The sequence below is a fragment of the Larus michahellis genome, chromosome 7 (assembly GCF_964199755.1).
Source record: "Larus michahellis chromosome 7, bLarMic1.1, whole genome shotgun sequence".
Lineage (NCBI taxonomy): Eukaryota > Metazoa > Chordata > Aves > Charadriiformes > Laridae > Larus > Larus michahellis.
This window is the reverse complement of record NC_133902.1, coordinates 49,087,481-49,110,784: the sequence shown is the minus strand read 5'-3', so window position 1 is coordinate 49,110,784 and position 23,304 is coordinate 49,087,481. Positions and strand designations below refer to the sequence as shown.

The window sequence follows — 23,304 nt, the reverse complement described above, 5'->3', positions numbered from 1 at the left end:
TAGAGCTCCTTTGTATTTTTCTAGGCTGTTAAGTCTAGTGGTGTAAATTGGACTCTAAATCAGGAATTCCTACATTTCATCTGGCACTTCAGAATAAGTGTTAATGGGTATTGTGCTTCTGCTGAAAATTAGTAGGAGTCTTCCCAATATTTTCATTAGGAATGGGAATAGGACACCGGACAGGAGTCTAGTACAGCTGGTATATCTGAGATTTTCCTCCTTCAGAAACCAAATGCCCCATTATTTATCTCACTAAATGGAGGCCGAGTCTCATAGCACTTATCCAGAAGAGTAACACATCAGTTCCCTTATTTAAGGAGACCAGACCGAGGAAGAGGCCTGAAGCAGCGTTGTGTGTGAGAGGGATGCAGTGTGTGCTTCTTGGCGCCATGGTCTCACTGCCCACAGCCGCATAGGGAGTGGGATGCAGGAGAATTGCTGCAACTGTTATACCACCCTATTTCCCTTCAACCTTTTTTTTACCTCCCCCCCCCCCCAGTTTGTCTTCTATCATACAAACTTTGCATTGTTGTCATATCCCAATCACTCTTCCACTGAAATCGTTCTGTCGTTCCAGGCTGGTCACATCACCTGGGAAATGGGGGGAACAGCTGCTGTGGAGTGGGAGCTGCAGGCCATGTCCTCCCCTCCCTTTCGCTGCAGCCACCCGCAGAGCAGCTGCACCACGGCAGCCCCCCACAGCCAGCACAGCTTCCCATAGCCTGCTCCGCAGGGAAAATCACAGGCAGACCTGTGTTTTTGAAGGAGAAGCTTTAGTATGGATGAGGCAGATGGTTTGGACTGCAAACCCGCTACTTCACTGCTCCTTGAAGACGAGATGTGGCCTGTGGTTCGCCACTAGACTTTCTACAAAGCTGGCCCTATCCATATAAAATGTTTTTCCCACCGCAAACTTCCAGTGAAATTCGCTCGTGGCATTTTCTAACTACCATTGCCATCTTTTGGAGTTTTCCTTTGTGTAGTGGACTCTGTGGAAAGTCAGGAAGGAGAAGGGGAGGTGAGGACAAAGTGAACATGCAAAGTCTCCTCTGCCTCTCCTTAGAGGCTGATATGACAGCAGCCTGCTCTTTCTTTGCTCTGGTGTTACAAGTTTACAGTAGAGATCCTTGGTTCAGTCCAGCTGATGACTATATTGTTTATACTTAATGTGGACAACGCTGACTACATCGTGATAGCTGTTTTTCATTCACATACATGCCAGGGTAGTAAAATTGATATGGAACAAACCCAGAATGATGGGGAAATTCCTGCACAAGTCAAGTTGGGTGCCAGTTACAAATGATTTCCAGAAGAGCTGGAAAGTGCAGAGTGTAAGGATAATTTTTTGTCTTTTTTGGTATTTATTCAAGTGCAAACATGTGGACTCTTGCCTGAATTCTTCTCCCTGTCCAGATTTCAACCAACCAATTAACATTTCTCAGATAGTTTTAATAGTTGGATCTCTGCTGATTGTGGGTTTTTTGTTTTAAGCAATGTTCAATTTAGACTGGACTACATTTTTTCATGTTATTGATGGCTAAAAATATGTCCCCTGTTACCCAGTAAAACCACAGCGAAGCCTCAGTTCTAGGCACAAAATTATACATATATGTACATATGTGTGTATATATTAGTTGGTAAGGAATGAATTAGTTGAACAGTGAGGGTCAGGGCTACACCGGCAGCTGAAATGCGTTCTTTATCAGCAGATCGTTACAGTCAGCACTGCACAGCATGTGAACTTCCTCACGCCACTCTGCCAGAGCTCCCCGCGTGGCTGACCTGCCCGCTGACTTCAGCTTCAAGGACCTTCCAGTCTCCATCTGGGGGTTCAATCTCACTGCACTGCTTGTGCCTATGGGATAGCCCAACTTTTCCTCTCTCTCGGCCCCAGCCTGGGAAAATAAAAACCAAAAAGCCTGACTTGGAGACAAAGTTTCTCCACAGACAGCTCTGCTCTCTCCTGCTGATTTGAGTGGGAGAAGCCCAGGGTGAGACTGCCATCCCCTTCTTTTATTTTGACAGTAATATGAGTTGCTCGGCACACAACTACACAGACCTTCTGTAAGTTGTAATACCTGTAATTTGAATAATTCATGTGTCCAGGCAGTGACTGTCATGTATAAATATTCCAATAGAGAGGATCTATAGGAGGGAAAAAAGTGAATTGATTTGCTTTGAACATCTGGGGTATTTTAATACCAAGGGTTTCAAAAATTAACCTACCTTGAAATACAGTGTGTTTTTCCATCTTGTGTCCCTCTTTTTTTTTTTTTTCCTATCCCATCTTTAAGAAGTTTTCAAGCAATGAGGACATCTGAAATTTTTCCTAAAATATCACCCAATGAGTATACGAAGACATTTTAAAAGGCCCTAAAACCTTATTTATACTCAGAATCTTATGTTGGAGTTTGAGCTTTCACAGGGTATTACAGTTGTCATTTGATTAGCACTAAATGACATATCCAGATTAGACGGAAAGAGCTGTGCCTCTCCCCAGGAGACGAAGACTGTCCTGGCTCTGCTACCGTACCTAATTGTAGAGGGTAGAGTTCAACTGAGCAAATGGAGGTACCAGGAAACTTTAAAATTCAATACACAGACACACTGTGGTGACTATTTATACAGTGGAGACAGCGCTCAGACTGGATTTAGCTCTGAACATTTTATGAGACAAGTACTTTCCAGTCTGAGATGGTCAGACTACTTCAAAGAGATCTGCAAAAGGCAGCTAAGGAGAATAAGCACATCAATATTTTACATCAGATTACATGTGCAAAATGTGAAGTAAAAGGGTCTGCAACCTTCTCTGGAAGAATTTTAGGGGTTCCCAAACTGAAAAGATTAAAACCACTGATTCGAGAGTATGAAACAACAAAATATTTTCTATTCTTAGGGAAAATGTAGTAGTCAAGGAAAGTCAAGCAGAGCTACTCACAGAAGCCAAAGCAAGCCTGTGTGTTTAGTTAATGTGAGGTAGATGAACGAGAGATACCAAGAAGATCAAAATGCCAGTGCTGTCAATCAGGAATTGCTCGAGACAGCCAGTGTTAAAAAGGCAGGAACCATGTTCTCACTGCTTCTTCCGTCACCTCAAAAGTTTAATTGATCTGCGGACTTGCCTAAAACTTACACTTAACAACCTTAGAATAACACGTGCAAAGAACCCAGCTGTCACAATGCTCAGACTTGTATCACACCATCCTTTTATGCCTGTTCAGGAGATAGAAAGAAAAAATATATTGGAGAATTCCTTCAACAGTACAGAATGGTGCTTGGCAACAAGAACATCTCAGACACTGACTTGATCCGAGAGCCTTTCAGCTTATAACATTATTAATAATAGTATTTTGCCAAATAACAATAATTTGCTAATAGCATTAGCAAATAATAATCATAAATAAAAATGAAAATCTATGTTAGTAAGTAGTCGTCATCTGAACAATGCCAAAGAAACTGAAAATCCAAACCGAAGCACTAACTGAAATGCAGCCACCACTGGGAAGGACAGCAGTGAGTCATCTCCTTATAGCATGTGACACGCAAGGGAAGTGCAGAAGAAGAAGAAATTGTAGCATTTGGAAGAAAAACTCTGCTCTTATGCATTCTTGAGTGATGCTGCAGTGACTCTGATTTTAGAGGGACTCATCTGAATTCAAGGTTTTCCCAATAGGGGGATTGATTATACAATGATAGAGTCTTTTCAGTCCTAGCATCCCTTAGAGATATTCAGTACATGCATTGAAAACCAATGCCTTGTGTCTCGCTCCGCACCACTGATGATTAGATTTGTTTCAGCAGTGTGCTACTCCCTGATGTTTTAAAAATAATATTAATTTGCAGCTGATTAAAAAAATCATCTTCAGTGAGATGCCCCTGCAGATGAGGTCTGTATTTCTTTTCCTATTCCTCCTGGGTCCAGAAGCACACATTAGTGAAACAACTGGATCATACATTAAGTGGAGAAGATTCAGAGATTGGTGCTTTTGATGGATATACAGACTAGATAAATGTGAGTCCAAGAGCTCAGTACCTTCCACTGAGAATACCCTACTTCTGTGGCCTAGAATTTTAAATGTGCAGCAAAGACTTCTCACAAAACCACCTAACAAGATGTCAAGAACTTCTGTGTTAAGAAAGTGAGACTGCCAAGACACTATCACAGCACTGTTTTCTAAAATAAATTCACCGAAACCAGTACCTGCATATGCTTCCAGAGACAAACAGCAGATGAATACTTGAAGTAGTAAGAAGCCTGCTTTATTGGGTATTACTGAAAATTGCAGGTGGTGGCGTGTATGAGATGTGGTTAGGGAACTCTGGTTGGTTTTTAGCCAGTCTTTTCAACAAAGGTGACAAGCTGCTATGCTTTGCTTGCTGGGGGCTTCCCTATCTATTACAGGTTCCTCAATGAGTATCTCCTGAAGAGGCAGGGAATGGGGATGTAACTCCGCAGCGGTACTGCATACCTGTGAAACTGCAGCCTCCTAAAGCCGTGTTACTTACCTGGGCTCTGCTGCTCTAACTACTTTTGTACACTGTATTTCATTTTGAGACATGCTACGTGTTTTTCAGGCTGATACGCTACATTGCAGACATCTAAGGAATATGAAGCTGCAATGCAATCTATATGGAATAATTTAATGTTAAATGTTTCTCAAATAAGGTCTTGCGCTGGTGAGCAGGAATCTTGGCCACTGCCTCAGTGTCAGGTATGAATTCAAATGCCATCCTTATGTGCTTTTTAATGCAAAACAGCCACACTGAGTTTTGCATGCTGCTGTCTTTTCAGAATAGTTTCTCTTGGTCTGTTTATATGTTTAACCTAAACACAGTCTCAGGTCTCATGCTGTGGGAGCTAAGTGGCCATGCCCTTGGTACAAAGATTTTACCAGTTGCAAATCCTGTTGTGATTTCTTAGGAAAGGGAAATTGAAAACGTTGTTTGAGATAACAGTTAGGAGGATTTAAACTACAAAATTCCCATAGACTTGCAAGAAATGCAAACAATAAATATAGTGAATGAAACCCTAAAATCATTATTCTTTAGGTGCTGTGACATGTAGATAAATATATTCATAAGCTTAGTAAAAGAAACTTGAAAAAAAAGTCGGATTCTTGTGCTAATGTCTACCAACTGTACCCATTGTGACATAAAAAAAAAGCAGATTAGCTTTCATCAGAAGTGACACAGACAAGTTATTTTTGGATATCATTATGCCTTCTACATCCAACAATTAGTTCAGCGAATTTGGTTTACGAGTCACGTAAAGTACATCTGCTGGCAACATGAGATTTACACCTGTGATGAATACCTCATGTTGCCAAGTATAGAAAAAATGGTCACAGTGTCCTTGCAATAAAGTCTTGGTTAAAGTATGAAAGGAACAGATTATTCCCTACCTTCTCAGCATCTTGCTCAAAAAGCCGGAGTTGAAAGCACTGGTCCAGTTTCAACTTGCGGACATGCCACATCTGATGCAGGTGTTGCCGGGTAGAATGCAGCTTGTCTAAAAGGCTGGTGATCTTTGGCACAAGACTTTGAAAATCTGCACTTCCAGGAATGCAGTTCCTACCAGAAAAACCATCACTGCATCTTATGCATTGTAATAACCTCTGACCCTCACGATCCAGTTCTTCCACAGGAGCTTTAATCACTTTTTTCTTAAGCTGTGTGTGCTCATCAATCAGCCTTCTTGAGCCCTCAACGTCAACTGGAAACTCCTTCCTAGCCAACATTTCCTGGAGATCCTCCAGCCTTGATAATAAATGGATGGCACTGTTGAAAAACTCTTCCAGGGAAACGCGCAACTCTATCCATTCATCGTGGTTGTAATCCAAGGAACCTTCAAACTCATCCGTCAGTTGAGAGGGATCTACGAGTTTTGCCAGGCCTTCAACAGATACCATACTTGTCTAAGGAAGGGAAAATGACAGCATTTGAATCAGTGACTGTCTAATCAGAAATAACAGTGCAATCCATAAATAGCATGAAGGGATTATTTTCCTCATCAATACGTAATTGAATGAACATTGTAAAAGATGCCAAGGATTATATTTGATTTTGATGAATTAATTGAATTGAAAACTCTTCTATCAATGCCACTGATTTCTTTATTTATTTATTAAAAGACATGATATTTACTGGAATCATGTCAATCTTTTTCAACCAGCCTGACTATCAAAAACATGTAATGAGAATGCTTCTGCCATAGATTACTTCAACGCAATTGGACACTGAAGATTTCTCACTGCAGCTGTTGGATATCTGGACATGATTGCTCACTAAACGGGTATATGATATTACAGGGATTCTGCTACTTGTGTTACACTCAGGGTGGCGGCTACACAGCAGCAAAAGTTCTAGGCATGTGAACTGAAGCAGGTGTTGTCACCTGCCAAAACACTGAATATGCTTGTTTTTAATTCCAGATTATTCCAGTTGGCTTTTGCCACAGGCACATCTCTTTCACGTTAGTAATTTCTAACGTAATTAAGACAAAATTAATGTAAAAGTGAAATGTCATTAGAGTATTAACAATTAGAATTTATTGCTAATAGAAAGTACTGCTCATGAATCATACACAATCAATGAGAGATGGTTTTAATTCATTCAGACTCAGTAATCAGTGATAGAGAAATGCACTGGGTGCCTGGAAAGCAGATTAAAAATTAGGGACACAACAACTGATGGCTATTATCATTTATTTTAGACAGATTATTTTTTTCCGAAATATGAGCATAAGGTTTCATACTAGAGATTTTCAGTGCTGTCATGTTAACACCCAAGTTGGCAGCCCTTAAAGGCTTGCGATGTTCATCAGTGACTGCACATCTATCCCCTAAAGACCAGGTCTCTAAAGAATGTCAGAGTTTGTGCTCTTCAGAAGTGGAGGCACCCAATAATCACAGCAATCTTGTAAAAGTCATCTACAAAGAAAAATACCTCAAGTCCTGCCCATTATCCTGAATTATGTCAAAAATAGCAGGCTGCCCACTGATTTAAAGTTAATAATAGTCTTTTCTTCCAATTTGTATCCATCTAAAAATATCAGGCATTCTGCAATGTATTAAAATTGGGATTGTACTGAATTTATGCTCAGCAGAAAGATTATTTTAAAACTTCCTTGCAAAGTTCCTTGCTTTAGGGAAGAGGGAGGACAGAGGGAAAAGCCAACAAGCAATGGGAAAGTAAGTATGTAGCTTCAGAGGGATTTCAAATTTCTAAACCTCTTGACCTGGACACTGACCCCTTGAAGATAATTCAATTTAGAGTTTAACTGCCTGTGAAGAAAAGATTTCTCTTCATGGCTAATACCTGGGCGTTTCCCCTGCAGTGTGTCAAGCTAATGCAAGCACTGCTTTTATCATGAACAGAATTTGACATGATGATATAGCAGAAAGGCTTTTCATTTCATGAATTCTGCAGCAAATGTCTTCATTCAGATTTCTTTCTTTAAGGAGTCCTTGAAACTCTCATGAAAACAACCTTAGTTAGGCAGGTAGGTGGTAAGATAAAGTAACTGTCTCTCAGGCATCACCCGTCTTTCTTTTACAAATCACTTCAAAAAGTGCTGCCCACTATTTAAACCCTTTCGGCAGGAGAAAGGAAATAATCTTGAAGGCACCTCTGAATTAACGCTAACTAAGCTGCCTGGCCCATTCCTCAAAGTGACAGGAAGCTTGGGAGTCCACATACGTCAACCAGCCCCTTTTTTTTTCTCTCTTCTTTGTGTGATCATCTGTGGGCATGTTTCACTCTCTGGACTGTGACACAGAATCATTGTGCCAGAGTCTCACAACACAAAATCCAGATCATTAGCCTCCACTAAGGGTCATACGCGGCCCTGGCACATGCATAATGCTTTCATTAAGCTCAAAAGCAGAATCTGGCCTTAAAACTGATGCTGGTTACTGCTGAGTTTGTAGATGCGGTAATTCAACAGAGACTTCCATTGCCTTCCACTGCACTCTGTTCCTGACAAGGACCTCGTGTTTGATTACAGCTGTGGGAAATCACCATGATGGTTCAGTGCAGAGAGGATACCTGCATGCTGCCCCACATAAATCAAATAAATGCGAGTCATATTGACCTGTGATGCTTATTTGATATTCACAATTCTTCTTATGAGAGAGCATAAGCTGCCCCAGAGCCTGAGCCTACCCATAAGCAGCAGCATCCACAAGAATCCTTTAAAGCAGAAGTTCCTGGATTGTGGTGTGTATATTGCAGGAGGTCTACTGTACAGTGGACCACAGCTTAAGAAATCTTTTTAAAATCGTTGAATTGAAGGACTCGTCAATTCTGGGTGTCTGCAGGGGGTCCAACAGACAGCAAAAGCACTGATTCTCCTCCTCCAGTCCAAAAATTTGTGAACCATTACAGACACCCATGTGAAGAGCCCAGCAGACAGACTAAAGCTCAAAGGCATGCACACAAAATGAAAATTTCCTCAACGTGTCCCAGCATGTACAGCAAATGAGCCCAGGACTTCTAACACAATACAGACCCAGAGCTGTAACTACAAAGAATAGCTTGACCACAGCTTCCTCTTCACTATCATCACACCAATAAAAAAGATAAGTCAAGCCTCCAGAAAGTGTTAATTTTAAAAACAAACAAATGTTCCAAAATTCTGTTACTTTACTTCTTGGTTTGAAGCTTTAGGAAGACATTGCTCTTTTGTTTACTAAAGCAGTGGAGGATTGAAAGTCAGTGTCGGATACACATGCATAAGCTGCCTTTTCTTGAGCTGCTATGGGACTGCCCCTTAGTGCCCATATATATTTTAAACAGAAGCTCCCCATCCTCAAAAGCTATTCTATTACTAGTCTGTGCTCAGGCACCCTCCTGCTTCACGTTCTTCTGTTTCCATACATCTCCTTTCTCTTTCCCACTGCCCTGATCCCCCTCATTCCCCGCGGGCAGTGTTGCCAATCTCACTGCACTGCAATGGAAGCCACTTCTGCCAGGAGTGGTGATTTCACTGAGGAATCTCTGGAGGTGACATAAAGCTATACCGAAGGCAGCCTTGCTTTTAAAGGTACATAGGGGATAGCAAGTGGAAGTTATTTTGATGTCTGAGTCCTCATAGGCAGCCAAGGAAGGTAAAGATCCATTTAAACAAAGAAAAATTTATGACTTGACTGGTTTTTGTGAGCCAGGGGAAAAATGTGCAAATACTTAAATTGTGATAATAAGGTAAAAGTTTGTTAATGCTTAACACCAATCTAGTTGCCCATTGCAATTCAAGAGTGCTTTTAAGAAGAGGTTGAAAATAAGGACATATTTATATCACACTGACTTCAACAGATCATAAATGTATACTTAAATATAGTCTTCCATTGCAGTCAACATTAAGAACTACAGCCAAATTCTCTTCTGAGTTCCAGAGATGCAAAAGCTGAGCGTCTCTCTGAAATTAACGGACTGGTAAATAAGACGGCCAATGATAGAATTGTTTCTCAGCCAAGTTATAAAAAACAACACATGACTAACTCATGGCTGGGCACGATTGATGCCTGAGCACTTCATGCACCTGAGCTTGGCTTCTCTTTGGGTAAGAAGCTGAAATTCGCAGAAAACCAAAGTTCACTTAGAGAGCACAGCTGGTTTGTCTTCACCAATGACAAAGTTAGTAAAATTCCTTTTAATTATACAATTTAACTGTATATTCGTTACTTCTCAAAGAACCTGCCTGAAGCACCTTATCATTAACGTGAGTTGTTAATGTTACCCCTGAATTGTAGATCTCAATTAAATGAAAGCGGTGACAATATACAGATAAATTCAGTATAAATGTCTTTTATTAAAAAAAAGCCACTACCTTAAGTTCAGTAGAGATCAACCAGCAAACTCATAAATTAGCACCTAGAGAACTTCGTCTTTTGTATATTGACTGGTTTGGTGGTGTTTTTTTTTCAAGAGAAATAAAGGAAAGACTGAATGCAACACCACCAAAAATAAATACCACTAAGAAACCCTCACCAAAGTGAAATATGTATGTGAACCTCTGAGATGAAATGTGCATCCTGTTCCACCAGTGTGCTCAGAAGGCAACTTGATGCCAGAACATCAGCCTGCTCCTGCAAACAGCCCTCAGGTGTCTTTTTTTCTCTCAAGTACAAGGCTTGGGAATTTCTTTTCCATCTAAAGAAAACTTCTTATCACAGGTAATGCTTTACCATACATCCCTCATGTGGTTCTCACCTCAAAGATGAACTTGGAACTGCCAAAGTTTGTTTTCTGCTTCTGCCAGAAATTATCAGGTTTTATAATCAGGGCAACATGAATTTCGGCAGGAAAGGCTTCTTGAAGGGTCTTTAGGAGAGGCTTGATCAAATCCCATTTGGATCCCCGCATATCGATAATAACAGTGAATCCTCGTTTACAAACATCTTCGCTGTAGGAATAAAAGTATATCAAGATAATTAATATTGTGGTCAGTCACGCTGAGACTTTTGTTGCTAGCACTTGGTCTTTAGAGCAAAGCAAAGAATTATATACTTCAAAATAAAAGGCAAAAGATGCTATAACGTAAAGGCTATATGGAAGGCTAGATGAGTTTTATCATAGTCTAATTTACATGAATACTCAAGTATATACATTACAGTTTAATCTCTAACTTCCCAAATACACGTAATTGAACTTTTCACTGAAAACATACATATTTTCACACAACTGAAAACAGAATCAAATATATTTGTTAGATTCTATATATGTGTACATACATCAGATTCTGCTTTCAACATATTGAATTCAATCCACAACCAAAGCCAACAAGCAGGGTACTGTACCTTCACATTGCTGGCCACTCATAAATTTGGGTGCCTTCATTTTTAGAGGCCCCTTTAAGGGCTTTTAAAAAAGTGTCATTTCCAGAACAGTGCCTGGCAATCATTCCCTGAAAGGAAGGTCCTTGTGACTCAGCATGTGCACTGTTCAGATTTGGGCCATTCTCCCTCCTGACTGATCTTCCAAATGTTGCAGGATCTTTTTAAATCTGCAGTCATACTTTTTCTGCCAGCCTGTGCTCCTCCCTTCTCAAAAGTTCAAGACGGTTATGTGGCCTGGTTGTTGGCAATGTGTGGGAACCAAGAGCACCACAGCATTAGCTTGCAAACGTGCCTTCCCTTTTTTATCAGGAGAAGTAAAGAGAAAGAATAAAAGGACATGTTGATTCAAGTCAACTCGAGGCAGCTTTCGGCATAGCTTTTCCAGGGACGTAGTACTGCTCCTCAGAAAAAGGTGCATGGCTCAAAAGTGTCATCCTCCATCTGCGGCGTCCAAACATTTGATGTGATCTGGGAAGCGTCTGCTCCTCTGACTGATGGGCTAATATATCTGCCATGCATGGCGCTGAACTCTGAGAGCTATGTTGTCTGCTTTAGGCCCCAAGCACTTGCATAAAGTGTGAAATTCCCCATCCCCAGTAATATTATAGGTATGGTAATGAGTAAAATTCATTGATGGTGCTCTAAAAATGCCAGAATGGCCTACCTGCTGATCTAACATATATTTTTTTTTTAAAGTGGAATGGAGGTCACAACCTTCTTCACAGAAGGTGAAGCTGTTGGAAGAAAGAAAGTATAGAAAGAAGAAAGGAAGATGAAAACAGAAAGAACAGTTGAGAAACAAGAGAAACACGGCAGAACGGCAGAACATGAATGTATTATGTATAATGAACACAACAGTGAGGTACAGAGCAAGAAATCCTCTTTAATACATGAATATAGTCCCTTGGCCTTTCTGCAAACTGACCATCAACTTAAATAGGATCAATATTATCATATGTAAGATAATTTAAAATAGAAAGTTTTGATATCACTGGAATGAATCTGAAATATACTGATGACAGATTTTATTTAGTATGGTAAAGTTAACTGTAAGATTCTGTTTAGCTTCCACACGAAGACTCTCACTACACAAACATGCAGGATGATTTTCACTATACCACTCTAAATCCTTAAAGCACTTTCTACTAATGAGATCCATGTCCTACATCTATCACTGAAAACAACTCTGTAAAGCTTACAAGTAGGTTTCTGGGCTAGAACAAGGACAGGGGTATCCTTCATAGGAGGCACACTGGATAAACATATGTAACTTAAAAATAAAAGTCCTTGGTGACCTTACCAGTATCTAGGAAGATTTGCGCACAGATGGACCACCCTATGGCAAAGGGGACTTTGCCATGTTAAGAGAGAGTGCACTGACTTGAACTGTCTCAACTTAGTGCCAGGAAGGAGCCGTCAAAGCCAACAGGCTTGGTCCTCTGCCTTAACATTATTGGCACATCCAGAGCATGCTGCATACAACAGTCAGTGCAAAGAAAAACTAAGGAGACCAGGCACTTCCAAACACTGTCACGAATATAGATCTTTTTATTCTCCTTTTACCTACTGCTGAAAGGTCAGACATCTGATCCTTCCATAACTAATGCCAAAAAAGGCTGTAAAAGAAGCTTTGTTGGTGGTGCTACTGCCTCCTGCCCTTTGGAACGAGAGCTGAGACAAAGAATCAAATCCCAAAGGGATGAATAGAAGGGGGTTTGTGTTTTGTTTTTTTCTTGTTGCAAAGCTTTATGGAGTCTTCAGTAACTTCTGCCAAGTCACCAATTCCTGTTACACTGAACTGACTTTTCCAAGGATTGATTTTTTTCTTCAAACACTTGACAAAGAGATCCAGGAGCCATACGGGCGTACGGAGACCCCAGCAGCAGACATAGTAACAGGTAAATACAAGCTATCTTTTCTTCTATAAATAAATAATTAACACACACACACAACACACAGACACACACACCCCCCTGCAACCACAGCAAGGCATAACCAATATTAACTTCATTCAAGCTCCCCATAGCTGCTGCCAACCTGACAACTTACCAAATCTGATCTAAAACAATAACTTAATTTAATACTTACTGATGAACAACAGAAAACTGAACTGTTTCAGTAAGCATAACAGGAATGTCCTGAGGGACTGAAGTCTTCCATTTATGAACCTGAACTAAAGTCTTAGACCCAAACAGCCCCAAAATTTGACCCAGTGCCCAAGTTCAGAGCACAGGCAATGTGATATCATGTTGACACCCATGACTACATACCACCATGACTGGAAGTTCAGCCTGTAGTAAGATAGATATTCCAGATAGGGAACCAAGAGATGTAACTCCGTGATGGGCCCTCTGTTTCCTGTTTACTGTTTATAGCCTCCCTGGACCTTGGAGGTGCACAGAAGCAGTGGCGAGAGCAGATGGTACTGCCATCCATTTCCATCAGCACTCCATGCCTAAGCATGCATGTGTGAAAAATACTCTGTAACACACTAAATCCCTACTTTCAGTGTTTTTGAGACTTCACGGTATGTTTTCAGGAGAAGAAGAAAGCGTTAAGGATCCCCAGCTTTTCCTGGTGGACACAGGAGAACAGTCACAGACCCTGCAGGCCAGGCTGGGACTTCAGCCCATGAGTAGGGGTCAGGATGCTTCCTGATTCTTATCCTGGGGGAGGCAATAGGCAGTCATTCCCTACCAGCACTATCCACACCTCTTGTAACTAGACCAAATTTTTAACAAGCTTATTATATTTTCAAGTATGAAACTGATAGGGTGCAGGGATGGAGACAGAGGAAAAGAAGAACAATATTCATAGATTTCTTAGGTTCAAAAGACATCAACAAGTAACAACTATTTCACTAAAAATACAAAACTCAATACAATGCTCTTAATTACAAAGAGGATTTCCCTACTTGAATCATAGAATAGTTTGGGTTGGAGGGGACTTTTAAAGGCCATCTAGTCCAACTCCCCTGCAATGAGCAGGGACATCTTCAACTAGACCAGGCTGCTCAGAGCCCCGTCCGACCTGACCTTCAGTGTTTCCGGGGATGGGGCATCTACCAGCTCTCTGGGCAACCTGTGCCGGTGTTTCACCACCCTCATTGTAAAAAATTTCTTTGTTATCTCTAGTCTGAATCTACCCTCTTTTAGTTTAAATCCATTAGTCCTTGTCCTGTCGCAACAGGTCCTGCTAAAAAGTTTGTCCCCATCTTTCCTGTAGGCCCCCTTTAAGTACTGAAAGGCCGAAATAAGGTCTCCCCTTGACTGGTTACATAGACATGTAAATTCCTGTATGAAGTAAAATGAGTGAAAAGATGGGTACCCCTTTTCAAATATAGTGCAGATAATGTACCTATGGATGGTATTTCTCATTTTGAGAAAATCTAACTCTCTTTCAAGAACCTTGCTCACAGTCTTGCAGAAGTGTCTCTGCTTGCAATTTTTTCTTTAATGAGATGAATGGTACTAACCTGTAACAAGACCTGTGGGTCTGTAGTCTCATCTACAGCATTTGATCTCCTCAGCACAGTGATAATTCCACAGGCCCTTCTCTGACTCTTTGCAGAAAATTAGCACCTGATTTCGAAACCCGCTTGTCAAAAACTATTATTTAACAGTGTTCAAGATGTTGCAAGCCAGAAAGCTGCCTGGTCATTATTTCTACTTTCAGTTGCCAAGCATGTTGTGGAGAGACGTGCCTTTGAGAGCACTTATAGTATACAAGCAGGCAGCCAGATACTAATCAAATAGTAATAACTCAGAGAAAGAAGAGGGAGATAAGAAAATTATTTAGATTGTAAGCTCTTCAGGGCAGGGACCATCTGCCATGCTGTGCTTGTTCAAGGAGCCTGCCTTGATGGAAGTCTCCAGGTACCTATGTTCATACTACAGTCTTCAGCTGTCTAGAACGACTTCCAAAAAATTACTCTTCAGGAAATTGTAGATGCAAATCCAAAGAATTAAAAATAATGAGTAATAACAGTCTGCAAAAACACAACTGAACAGGTATGTGAAAGTACAAAAGGATTACATAAACATGGGGACAACTCATAGGCAATTTAGTTAAGAAAAAACCTTAAAAGGGCCAAAATTTGCAATATCCAAATACTTACAGCTATTGGCAGGGTCCTAAAAAAGTTGGTCTTGTGTAGACATAATGAAGCACACATAAACTCTGGTGAGTCAGAGCAATTTGTGAACATTTGTCATCTTTGACAGTCAGTCATTTTTCTTCAGTCACCTCAACATGCATTGAGGAAATGACCCTAGGTTCCTTTGAATAGTCTAGCCATGCTTATTAAATTTATTGTTTAAAAGCAACAACTCAAACCCTTCCCAGTTTAGCAATTGATCGGGAAAAGCATCAGTAGCAATCAAGCTTCTTCCACACCGTCTGAGCAAGACATGCCTTACCCCTGGCTCCCAAGACACTGCATCAATCCACATATCTATTATGCACAAGTAATCATTTTAGGATGGCAGTTAAGGTTGACTGTGGTGCTTATTTTTTTCCGGTATTGATATTTGACCAGAAACTGGAGAAAACACTCAGATCAAGGTATTTGGACAATCGGTCAGCCTTTTGGCTGTGCTCATCTGGACCAGATTTGCAATGGTGAGCACAAAATATTTGATAGTTGATATGTCATTTCAGTTGCTACACTGCTTTTAAGCAAAGACAAAGACCAGCTTCTAAGCTCAATAAAAATACTCTAGAATATTTGTAAAAAAAATACTTATGATCTGGATTTTTTTTTTTTTAAAAAAGCATAAAATTGAAACTCAGAAGCAGATGTGATAATTTTGTCAAAATAAATGCCTCTATTTTGGTTTCTAGGGTACTTTCATAAGGTTATTTTCTCAAATTTCCTCTTTAATTCAGGCACATTCTAAATTGTATTTTCTTTGGCAAGTGCTGGCTTGCTGGGTACCAAATGAGTTTAAGGACTTCATGCTTTCTGATTAATCTTTCAAATACCTATCATTGATTACGGGTATTTTTCATCTTTACGGTTTGGCCAAAGCTTCTGGCATTTAGAAGCTTCAGTACTTGATTAGCTGAAATAACATAATATCTCCATTCCCATTTTGCAGTCATAAGTTAATGACACAGAAGCACATTTAGCACGCCTGTTGGACCACTGAAAGCACAGATTTGACATGTATGGCATCTCATTCAAAATATGATTTGTTAACAGTGAGAGCAAGATCTCCTTTAAGGAAGGTCAGTGTAACCTTGTCAGAAGACACTCTCAGCATAACAAGTAGCTCTACAAGCATCAATTTGTAAGCACAAAATCTGCAGGAACTTAATTATTTTTGAGCTCACCATTCCTTTGACAAATGTGGCTGTAGTCAGCCAATTGATTCACAAGCTGAGGGTGGAAAAGAGAGAGGAAAAGGAGAAAAATGGGTATGTGAAAGCCTGCAAGCACAGACTGTTATCCCAAAGGCCTCATTTCATCTTGAGGCCAAACTAACTCCCCTGCCTAGTTTCCATATCAAAATGTGCCAAGGACCACTTCAATAACTTACGTGTTGATATTTTTTTTATCTATTGCAATTTTTTATTCATCTTGTCTGTGGTTTGTTTACTCAGCTTCAAAATGAAGCTAGATGGGAAGGTTTATAATAAGCATCACTTACTGACGTTCCTGCTTTGGCACTGGCCAGTCATCCATATTCATAATATACTTTCCAATACACGTAGACGACCAGATAAAGTCCTTTCTAATAGACCTGTTTGTCAAGCACTCTTGAATTATTTATTAAAATATTTTACTCCATTTAAAACTTCTCAGCAAAATGTATCTTGCTCATTATCCTAATTACCAGGTATGTTCCTGAACTACACCGTCAGTCTGAGCTGTCACCACATCTCCTAGTGACTGGAGCTGTTGGTCATGATGGGGTAGTTGGTCTTCTCAAAGGTCCCACGATACCTGTGACTGCTAATCCCCACATCTCCCTCACTGGTGTAGCATGACCAGCGGAGGAAGTTCGTGATGCACACCCAAGAGCACCATTACTCTGGAATAACAATTCACAGAAAGTTCCCACCAGAGAACTTCAGCTGCCTAAAAGACTGTAGGTAGTCAGATTTTATCCTAGATTTTCCTTCTCATGTTTTCTAACTTGGTTTCACAATGTTTTTTGTAATTAGAGGAGAAACAGTCATCCAGCTTCCATTTTCAATTAATTCTTTCTTCCTTACTGTGACCTAAATTTGTTTCTTCTCTTTCAGTGCTTTAAGGGAATTACTCATTCTCACTTTTCTTTTTTAGAAAGAGAAAGAAGAAAATGTAAGCCAGTTTCACGCTGGCTGGAGCTGGACATAAAGCAGTGATCTAGAGAAATTTCAGTGACATGCTGTAAAAAGACTTGGAGCCAGTGAGGTCCGGTCAGAGACAAACCTCCTGTCTCTGGTTTCCAGCCACTGCTCTTAGGGGACATGAGGTGTGATTGCGAACGGCACAAGAATGCAGATGTGTGGGCTGCACAATGTCCACATTCAACCCCCGCCTCTGGCCCCGTGTCAAAAGGAGGGAACAGAAAGACAGAAAAAAATCCAAATATTTTTGGCAGAAGCTAACTGGTGCCAAACGGTTCTCCTGCTATTCTCAAGCAACTAACTTATTTGGGTATTCAATTTTAACTCTAAGAAAAATGGCTCTGATGTCAAAGCAATGCTGTTGTAAAATGATGTGAGCCAGGAAGAACTTAGACACCAGCTAGGTGCAAGAAAACCCTTTCCCAATATATATCCATGATCCTGTGAACTCCTGAGAGTTGTTGTGAGAGGTGCAGGTCCCAGATGGTATCCCTGTCAGGATTCAGCAGGGTTGTGTTTGCTGTCTTCTACCCAGGTAAAAATTCTGATCTACATCATTACACCCTGGACCAGAACAGGGACCCAGAGCTCTGCAGACATTCATCCCCCTATTTAATTGAGCAAATAAACACTATTTGAGAAGCTTCCTTCTTCGTTCAAATAGCAAAGATATAAAACACAGCTGTGTCCAAGAATGCATGATTGCAGCTGTTAAAGCGAAATCTGGAGGACGAATATTATAATTTTTCACATTCCTATTAAGTTTTTGCTGGTAAATGATGCTTTCATATAAACCCATTTACCCTCTTCCCCTCTTGTTGTTGCACGTCTACTATCTTTAGATCAATATCTGGCAGGTCTTCCTTGAAACAGCTGCTGAGATAAATATGAAATTAATCAGGGCTTTGTTTTTGTTGAAGCAGGGCTACATTTAAAGATTTGTTACTACAACAAAGAAATATTTGAACAGTAAGTACCATTCAACTATCTCTTGAGCATTTAAAGTCTTGTATTTGAGATGATTTAGCAGAAACAAAACAAAAACGCTTTACTAAATGAAAATTATACGTTATTGACATTTGCTGGAAAAAAATAAATATTAGAGTTGTGCTAAAGTATAAACACACCATTCTTCAAAAGGTTTGGATAAGCAGAGGCTATTGAGAATATGTTTGGAGGTTCAAATCCATTGGATTCCAGGTGAGAAATAAACATATATGGTTGTGCTTAGCACAGCCAAACTAGTAAGATTTGAAAAATAAATATATCTCTTTGCCTGCACAGCATTTTTTGTAGTTCAGGCACGGAGACCATGAAGTCCATTGCACGTGCAGTCACTATAAAGTTTAGTCTACAGTCAACACTGCCAGATTTTCACCTGGGCAATGCCTGCTTGGGCCTCTGAGACCCAGGATCCTGACATACCAATTCAAGGCACCGGTGACTTAAAAAGTGAGTGAATGGAGCATAGTGAACAGCTCCAGGAATTCCAGTCATCGTAGTAAAACACAGTCACTCCAGAACAGAAAGTCTCCAGATTGCACATAAATAAATTTCGTTAAAATGCGTGGCGGGAGGCAGAGTTACTCATAGTGGAAAGACCTTTTATAGCATAACTAAGCCTGCAAACATGTTCGGCTCATGCAAAGGATGATTAATGTAGGTGTAGACAATAGACACCTGGTGAAATCCAATATATGTCCAGAGGCAGACACCATGCCAAATTCAGTCCTGCTGTAAGCAGGTATAACCACTCTGGGACTAGCACGCTTGATCCAGGGCTCAACTGGGCTCATAGATGAGGATAGGAAAAATACTCTTCAGAGATGCTAAAATCACTTTTTCTAAGTAGTATTGACATTTCTTGCAGTAAGCACTCATCAGTTCTCATCCTGTACTGGCAGTACAGGAGAGCAATGTACACCCATGTACAGAAGAGCTGTAATTAAAATAAGGAACTGAGAGAAGATGAGAAATTACACATTAATTCAAAATAAGATGTTTCATGATGAATGCAAGTTCTCATTAAAAATGGAATTAAAAACTGAAAAAAGGCCTTTATAACAGCAAAATGCTCTGCTTAGGCCTTTCCAGATGAAATGTCTTTATTTGTTTTGTTCCTATTTTTTTCTTTTGATCACACAGCATCAAAAAAAAGAAAGAACAAAAACTTTGAATTTTATCAAAGCAAAATATTTTGATCGACATAGTATTTTAGAGGTATCTTTGGTGAGAAATTTCTAAAGTTTTTGGATTTTTCCTTATTTAAATACCTGCACTTGACAACAGCAGATTCTTCCACAAATAAGTAACTTAGCTTCTGCCAATTTGCAGTGCAGAGTTCAGCATGAGATTTGCTTTGCACTTTTTATCTCCTAAGCAGCAGTGATGTAACCATTCTTTGAAGCTTACAAGATTTTGGCCAGAGTCCACACTCTTTTTTTATTTAAGGGCACACACTGGAGTCAAGTGCATCTGTGCAAAGGTTGAGTGCTACACCCCAGAAACACTCTGCGGTCCCTGCAAGGAGTCTGTTTTACTAAGACACTACGTGAGAATTTGAGTTCTCTTTAGAAGAGTACGATTTAAAAGCTGATGCCTCCATTTTCCCCAGGTTGGACAATGGGGACTGGCCATGACTAATACATCAGTGGTACTAATTTTTTTTCGACCTCCACCCGTATAGAAACAAAGCTGGTCTTTGTAGGCACAATGACTTACCCAAAATAGTTCACTTATCAGTGAGATACTTCCTGCCATGCCAGGCTGGGCAAAGGACTGCTGGTGGTATTACATCTGGAAGGGGTTGCTCTGAACCTACAGAATTAACCTACGTTTTAAGATACACTTGAAAAATCGATTTTTGTGTATTCCTTTGCACAGTAGACTTTACTCATTCTTTACTCAATAACTACTGTGATGGCATTGAGAGGAGAAAAAGTCCTTTCTACCGAGTCCCCAGGAGACGGTGGATATTGATATTGTTCACAATCCAGCTTCTCATCTAGCTCATGTCCAATTTTTCTGAATCTGTCTCCTAGCAAGGCCACTCTTACTCTGTCTAGCAAGGGGGACTAAGACTTGCCAATGAAGCTAGTTGAAGTGAGGTATCCCTTATTATTTGTATGGAGAGATAAATGTGTGATAGATCAAAATCACTGATGCTGACTGAGCACAAACAAGTCGATAGGGGATATTCAAAGAGAATAGGAAGCCCAAAATATACCATTGACCCCCTGAGTGAGAAAGCTGGATCCAAAAAGCTTCTGGAGAGCAAAGATGAATCCACCACTCGAATAATGGAACCAAAAATTGGCAATAACCATTCAGACCTCAACAAAATCTCTGAGCTCACACTCTGGTCTTCCAAAGAGCACTTAAGGTTTTTCTTCAGCCTCAGATGCTCCCACCTTTGTAGGAGATTGAGCTCCTTAGATGCCTGCGTGTGGTCCCCTCAGTTTTACAGTCCATCGTGCGAAGGCACTTTCCCACCTTGATGGGAACTCACTTATTGGTGTCACGCCAACACAGTTTTAAGGTCGCTTCTCTTCTGAACCTGAATTCCCATCACAACCAATAATAATTTCAGTTCTTCATCGTTACCTCTCCCCGTCAATCACCGCTAATTGGAATAACCCAGAACAACTGTTTCATCAACTAAACCAGGTTCAGATAAACGCTCTGAAAAGTAATTGCCTGGTTTGAACTGCCTCCTCCCTTTCCCCTATTAGCTGTATTGCTGCTCTATCAAAAGCACAATAAAACTTCACAGGCAAGTCCATCTACGAGTGCCACATGTGAACGTGCATCATCCTATCCACATCAAGAACTGCGTACCCCACAGGGTGCTTTTCCTGCTGCCAGACCTGAGAACTGTATTGACAAATTAATGTACGCCAGGATAGGAACGACAGGAATCTGCCAGACAGAAAACTCTTCAAATTTTCTGTAGATGTCAGACAGCCCATGGTAATAAAATTCACAGAGCAGATTCATGGAGCACCACACCTAAGGATATTTGTCCTAATATTCAGTGGCTCATTTGGTCTGGAAGAGACACATCAAAGACACGTCACAGGCCACAACTACTCCACCAGACTAAAGGGCTTCCTACCTGTGAGTTAACCTAATGCAATATAACATTCTGTGAAGATATGGGCCTAATGTGGTGGGTTTCTATAGCAAGATGAACCACCATAGTCACCCCCCTGGGCAACAACTGGCAAGAAACAGCACAAACCTCTAGCCAATGCTCACATTGGACACATCACCCGGTATAAGAAAAGCCTACTACGTATAACTCGCTGATACTGATACCAGAAATAACTGTAAGTGGCTTCCTTTTAATTATATCTTCACAATTTATTCATTTTCTAAATCTGGCTGGAGCACTGCAGTCCAGGGGATGAGACTGAGTCAGGCAGTCCTAGTCAGGTTGCTTGCCTCCTTGTTGTGTTTCTGTGTTATAGCTCAACTCTACCTCCGTTTGGTTTTTTTCATCTGTAAAATGGGTGTTACAGTACTTTTCTTTATCGAGGCTAATGCATTCTTCCAAAGAATGCATTATATTTACCACATTTTCAGATACAGGTAGGATACATAATTGCAGGAGAATTACAAATTGCAAATAGTCATGTCCACTTCATGGTTAATTCACAAAAGCTTAAGAGAGATCACTTAATAATCTAAGCATGTGCTTATTTATCTGTGCTGGGCTATATTCTCTGTTACACGTGTGCTGATTTTATATAGGGAGCATTTATTGCTCTATACATACGCTTATCTAATTGTACTGAATACACATGCTTTATTAAACTCATAAATGAGCACATTTATGGGTCTATGTGAAAGTAGAGCCCTTCATATTTTATTTATAAAGTGGGACAATAGAACTGCATTGACATAGAACATCCATTTAATTCAGAGGATTTAGGGTCGTCCCACAGATTTTACTATTTTTTGCCAGAATCAAAGCTTTTGGTTTTTTTAATTAGATTTCCAGCCCATCTGCTTGCAAAGATAGCCTTGACAATATAAACTAATGCACATTTGTCTTGCTGAGTCTGCAGCCAGTGGAAAGAAACAATGAGACTAGGAGAACGGTGAACTTGCACCCTCCATCTTATTGGGGTGTTAACTAAAAAGCCAATTCTGACTGCCTAAATACCAGGATTCTTAACTATTTCATTGCTTTTAATTTTGCTACCAAATCTCGAGATAAAATGTTTGTCAGTGCTCTGAATTATTCATTTTGATGACTGTGCTGTACAATTCAGGCTGTCAATTAGCACCAGGCAAGTACCTGGCCAAATATATAAGCCTTCAATTATAATCAAAGCTTTTGCTCCTTTTTTAATGTGTGGAGTAAAAGCATTGATTACAGCATAATCAGACACCTAGTACCAGAAGCCTGTAGTGGAAAAGATTGCAAAATGACAATTATTTTGGATTTGATATAGAACTCACAGGAGCACTAGCCTAATACATAATTTTAAGTGCTTTATGATATCAAACTAAGGAAAACAGATTAAAGTCTCTGTTACTATGACATGCTTCACAAAAAGCACACAAACCAGCTCAAATAGACACAGACTTTTTCCTATCACTTGAAAAGAATACTACTACTGTATGGGTCTCTTCGGAGAGTGACACTATACCAATTCACAGTACTTCAATGCTAAAATCACCCACAAAACTCGTGACTCTAAAAAGAACTAACTATTGCTGCATTTTCTGTAATTACTGATTCTAAACTTGAATAACTGTTATAACCATCTTTGATATAAGCTCTCCTAAAATCATTAACAATGTGTGCTTACATCCACCAAGCAAGCTCGCACAGGTTGTTGATACCAGAAAATGAAGAGGTAAGACCAAGTCTATGACAGTGGTTGCTGCCTGAATTCACATTGTGGGGATGCTGCATGGATGCAGGCATATCTGATAGTGGGTTTTCAAAGGACAGCAATGTTCAATGACCATGCTTCTTTAATCCGATGGACTATCTGATAAAAATATCTTCCATCTGGTTCCTCTTTGTATGGCTGTGCCTCACAATATAGGCAGCTTGATTAAGCAATTAAGACGGTGCATGAAGCACATGTTTACACTTGCTGGATATGGATGGACTTAC

At 40.2% G+C, this 23,304-nt stretch overlaps 1 protein-coding gene across 12 annotated transcripts in view; it reads right to left on the bottom strand.

Moving 5' to 3' along the window:
- The window catches only part of KALRN (kalirin RhoGEF kinase), a 522,320-nt gene that overhangs the window by 307,368 nt on the left and 191,648 nt on the right, over nt 1–23,304 (bottom strand). For all 12 annotated transcript variants that reach the window (XM_074595384.1, XM_074595391.1, XM_074595388.1 and 9 more), the window contains 2 exons: nt 10,210–10,402; nt 5,403–5,915 (listed from right to left, as the gene is read on the bottom strand). In XM_074595384.1, the coding sequence (XP_074451485.1) occupies nt 5,403–5,915; nt 10,210–10,402 (706 nt within the window). The remainder of the gene's footprint in view (nt 1–5,402; nt 5,916–10,209; nt 10,403–23,304) is intronic.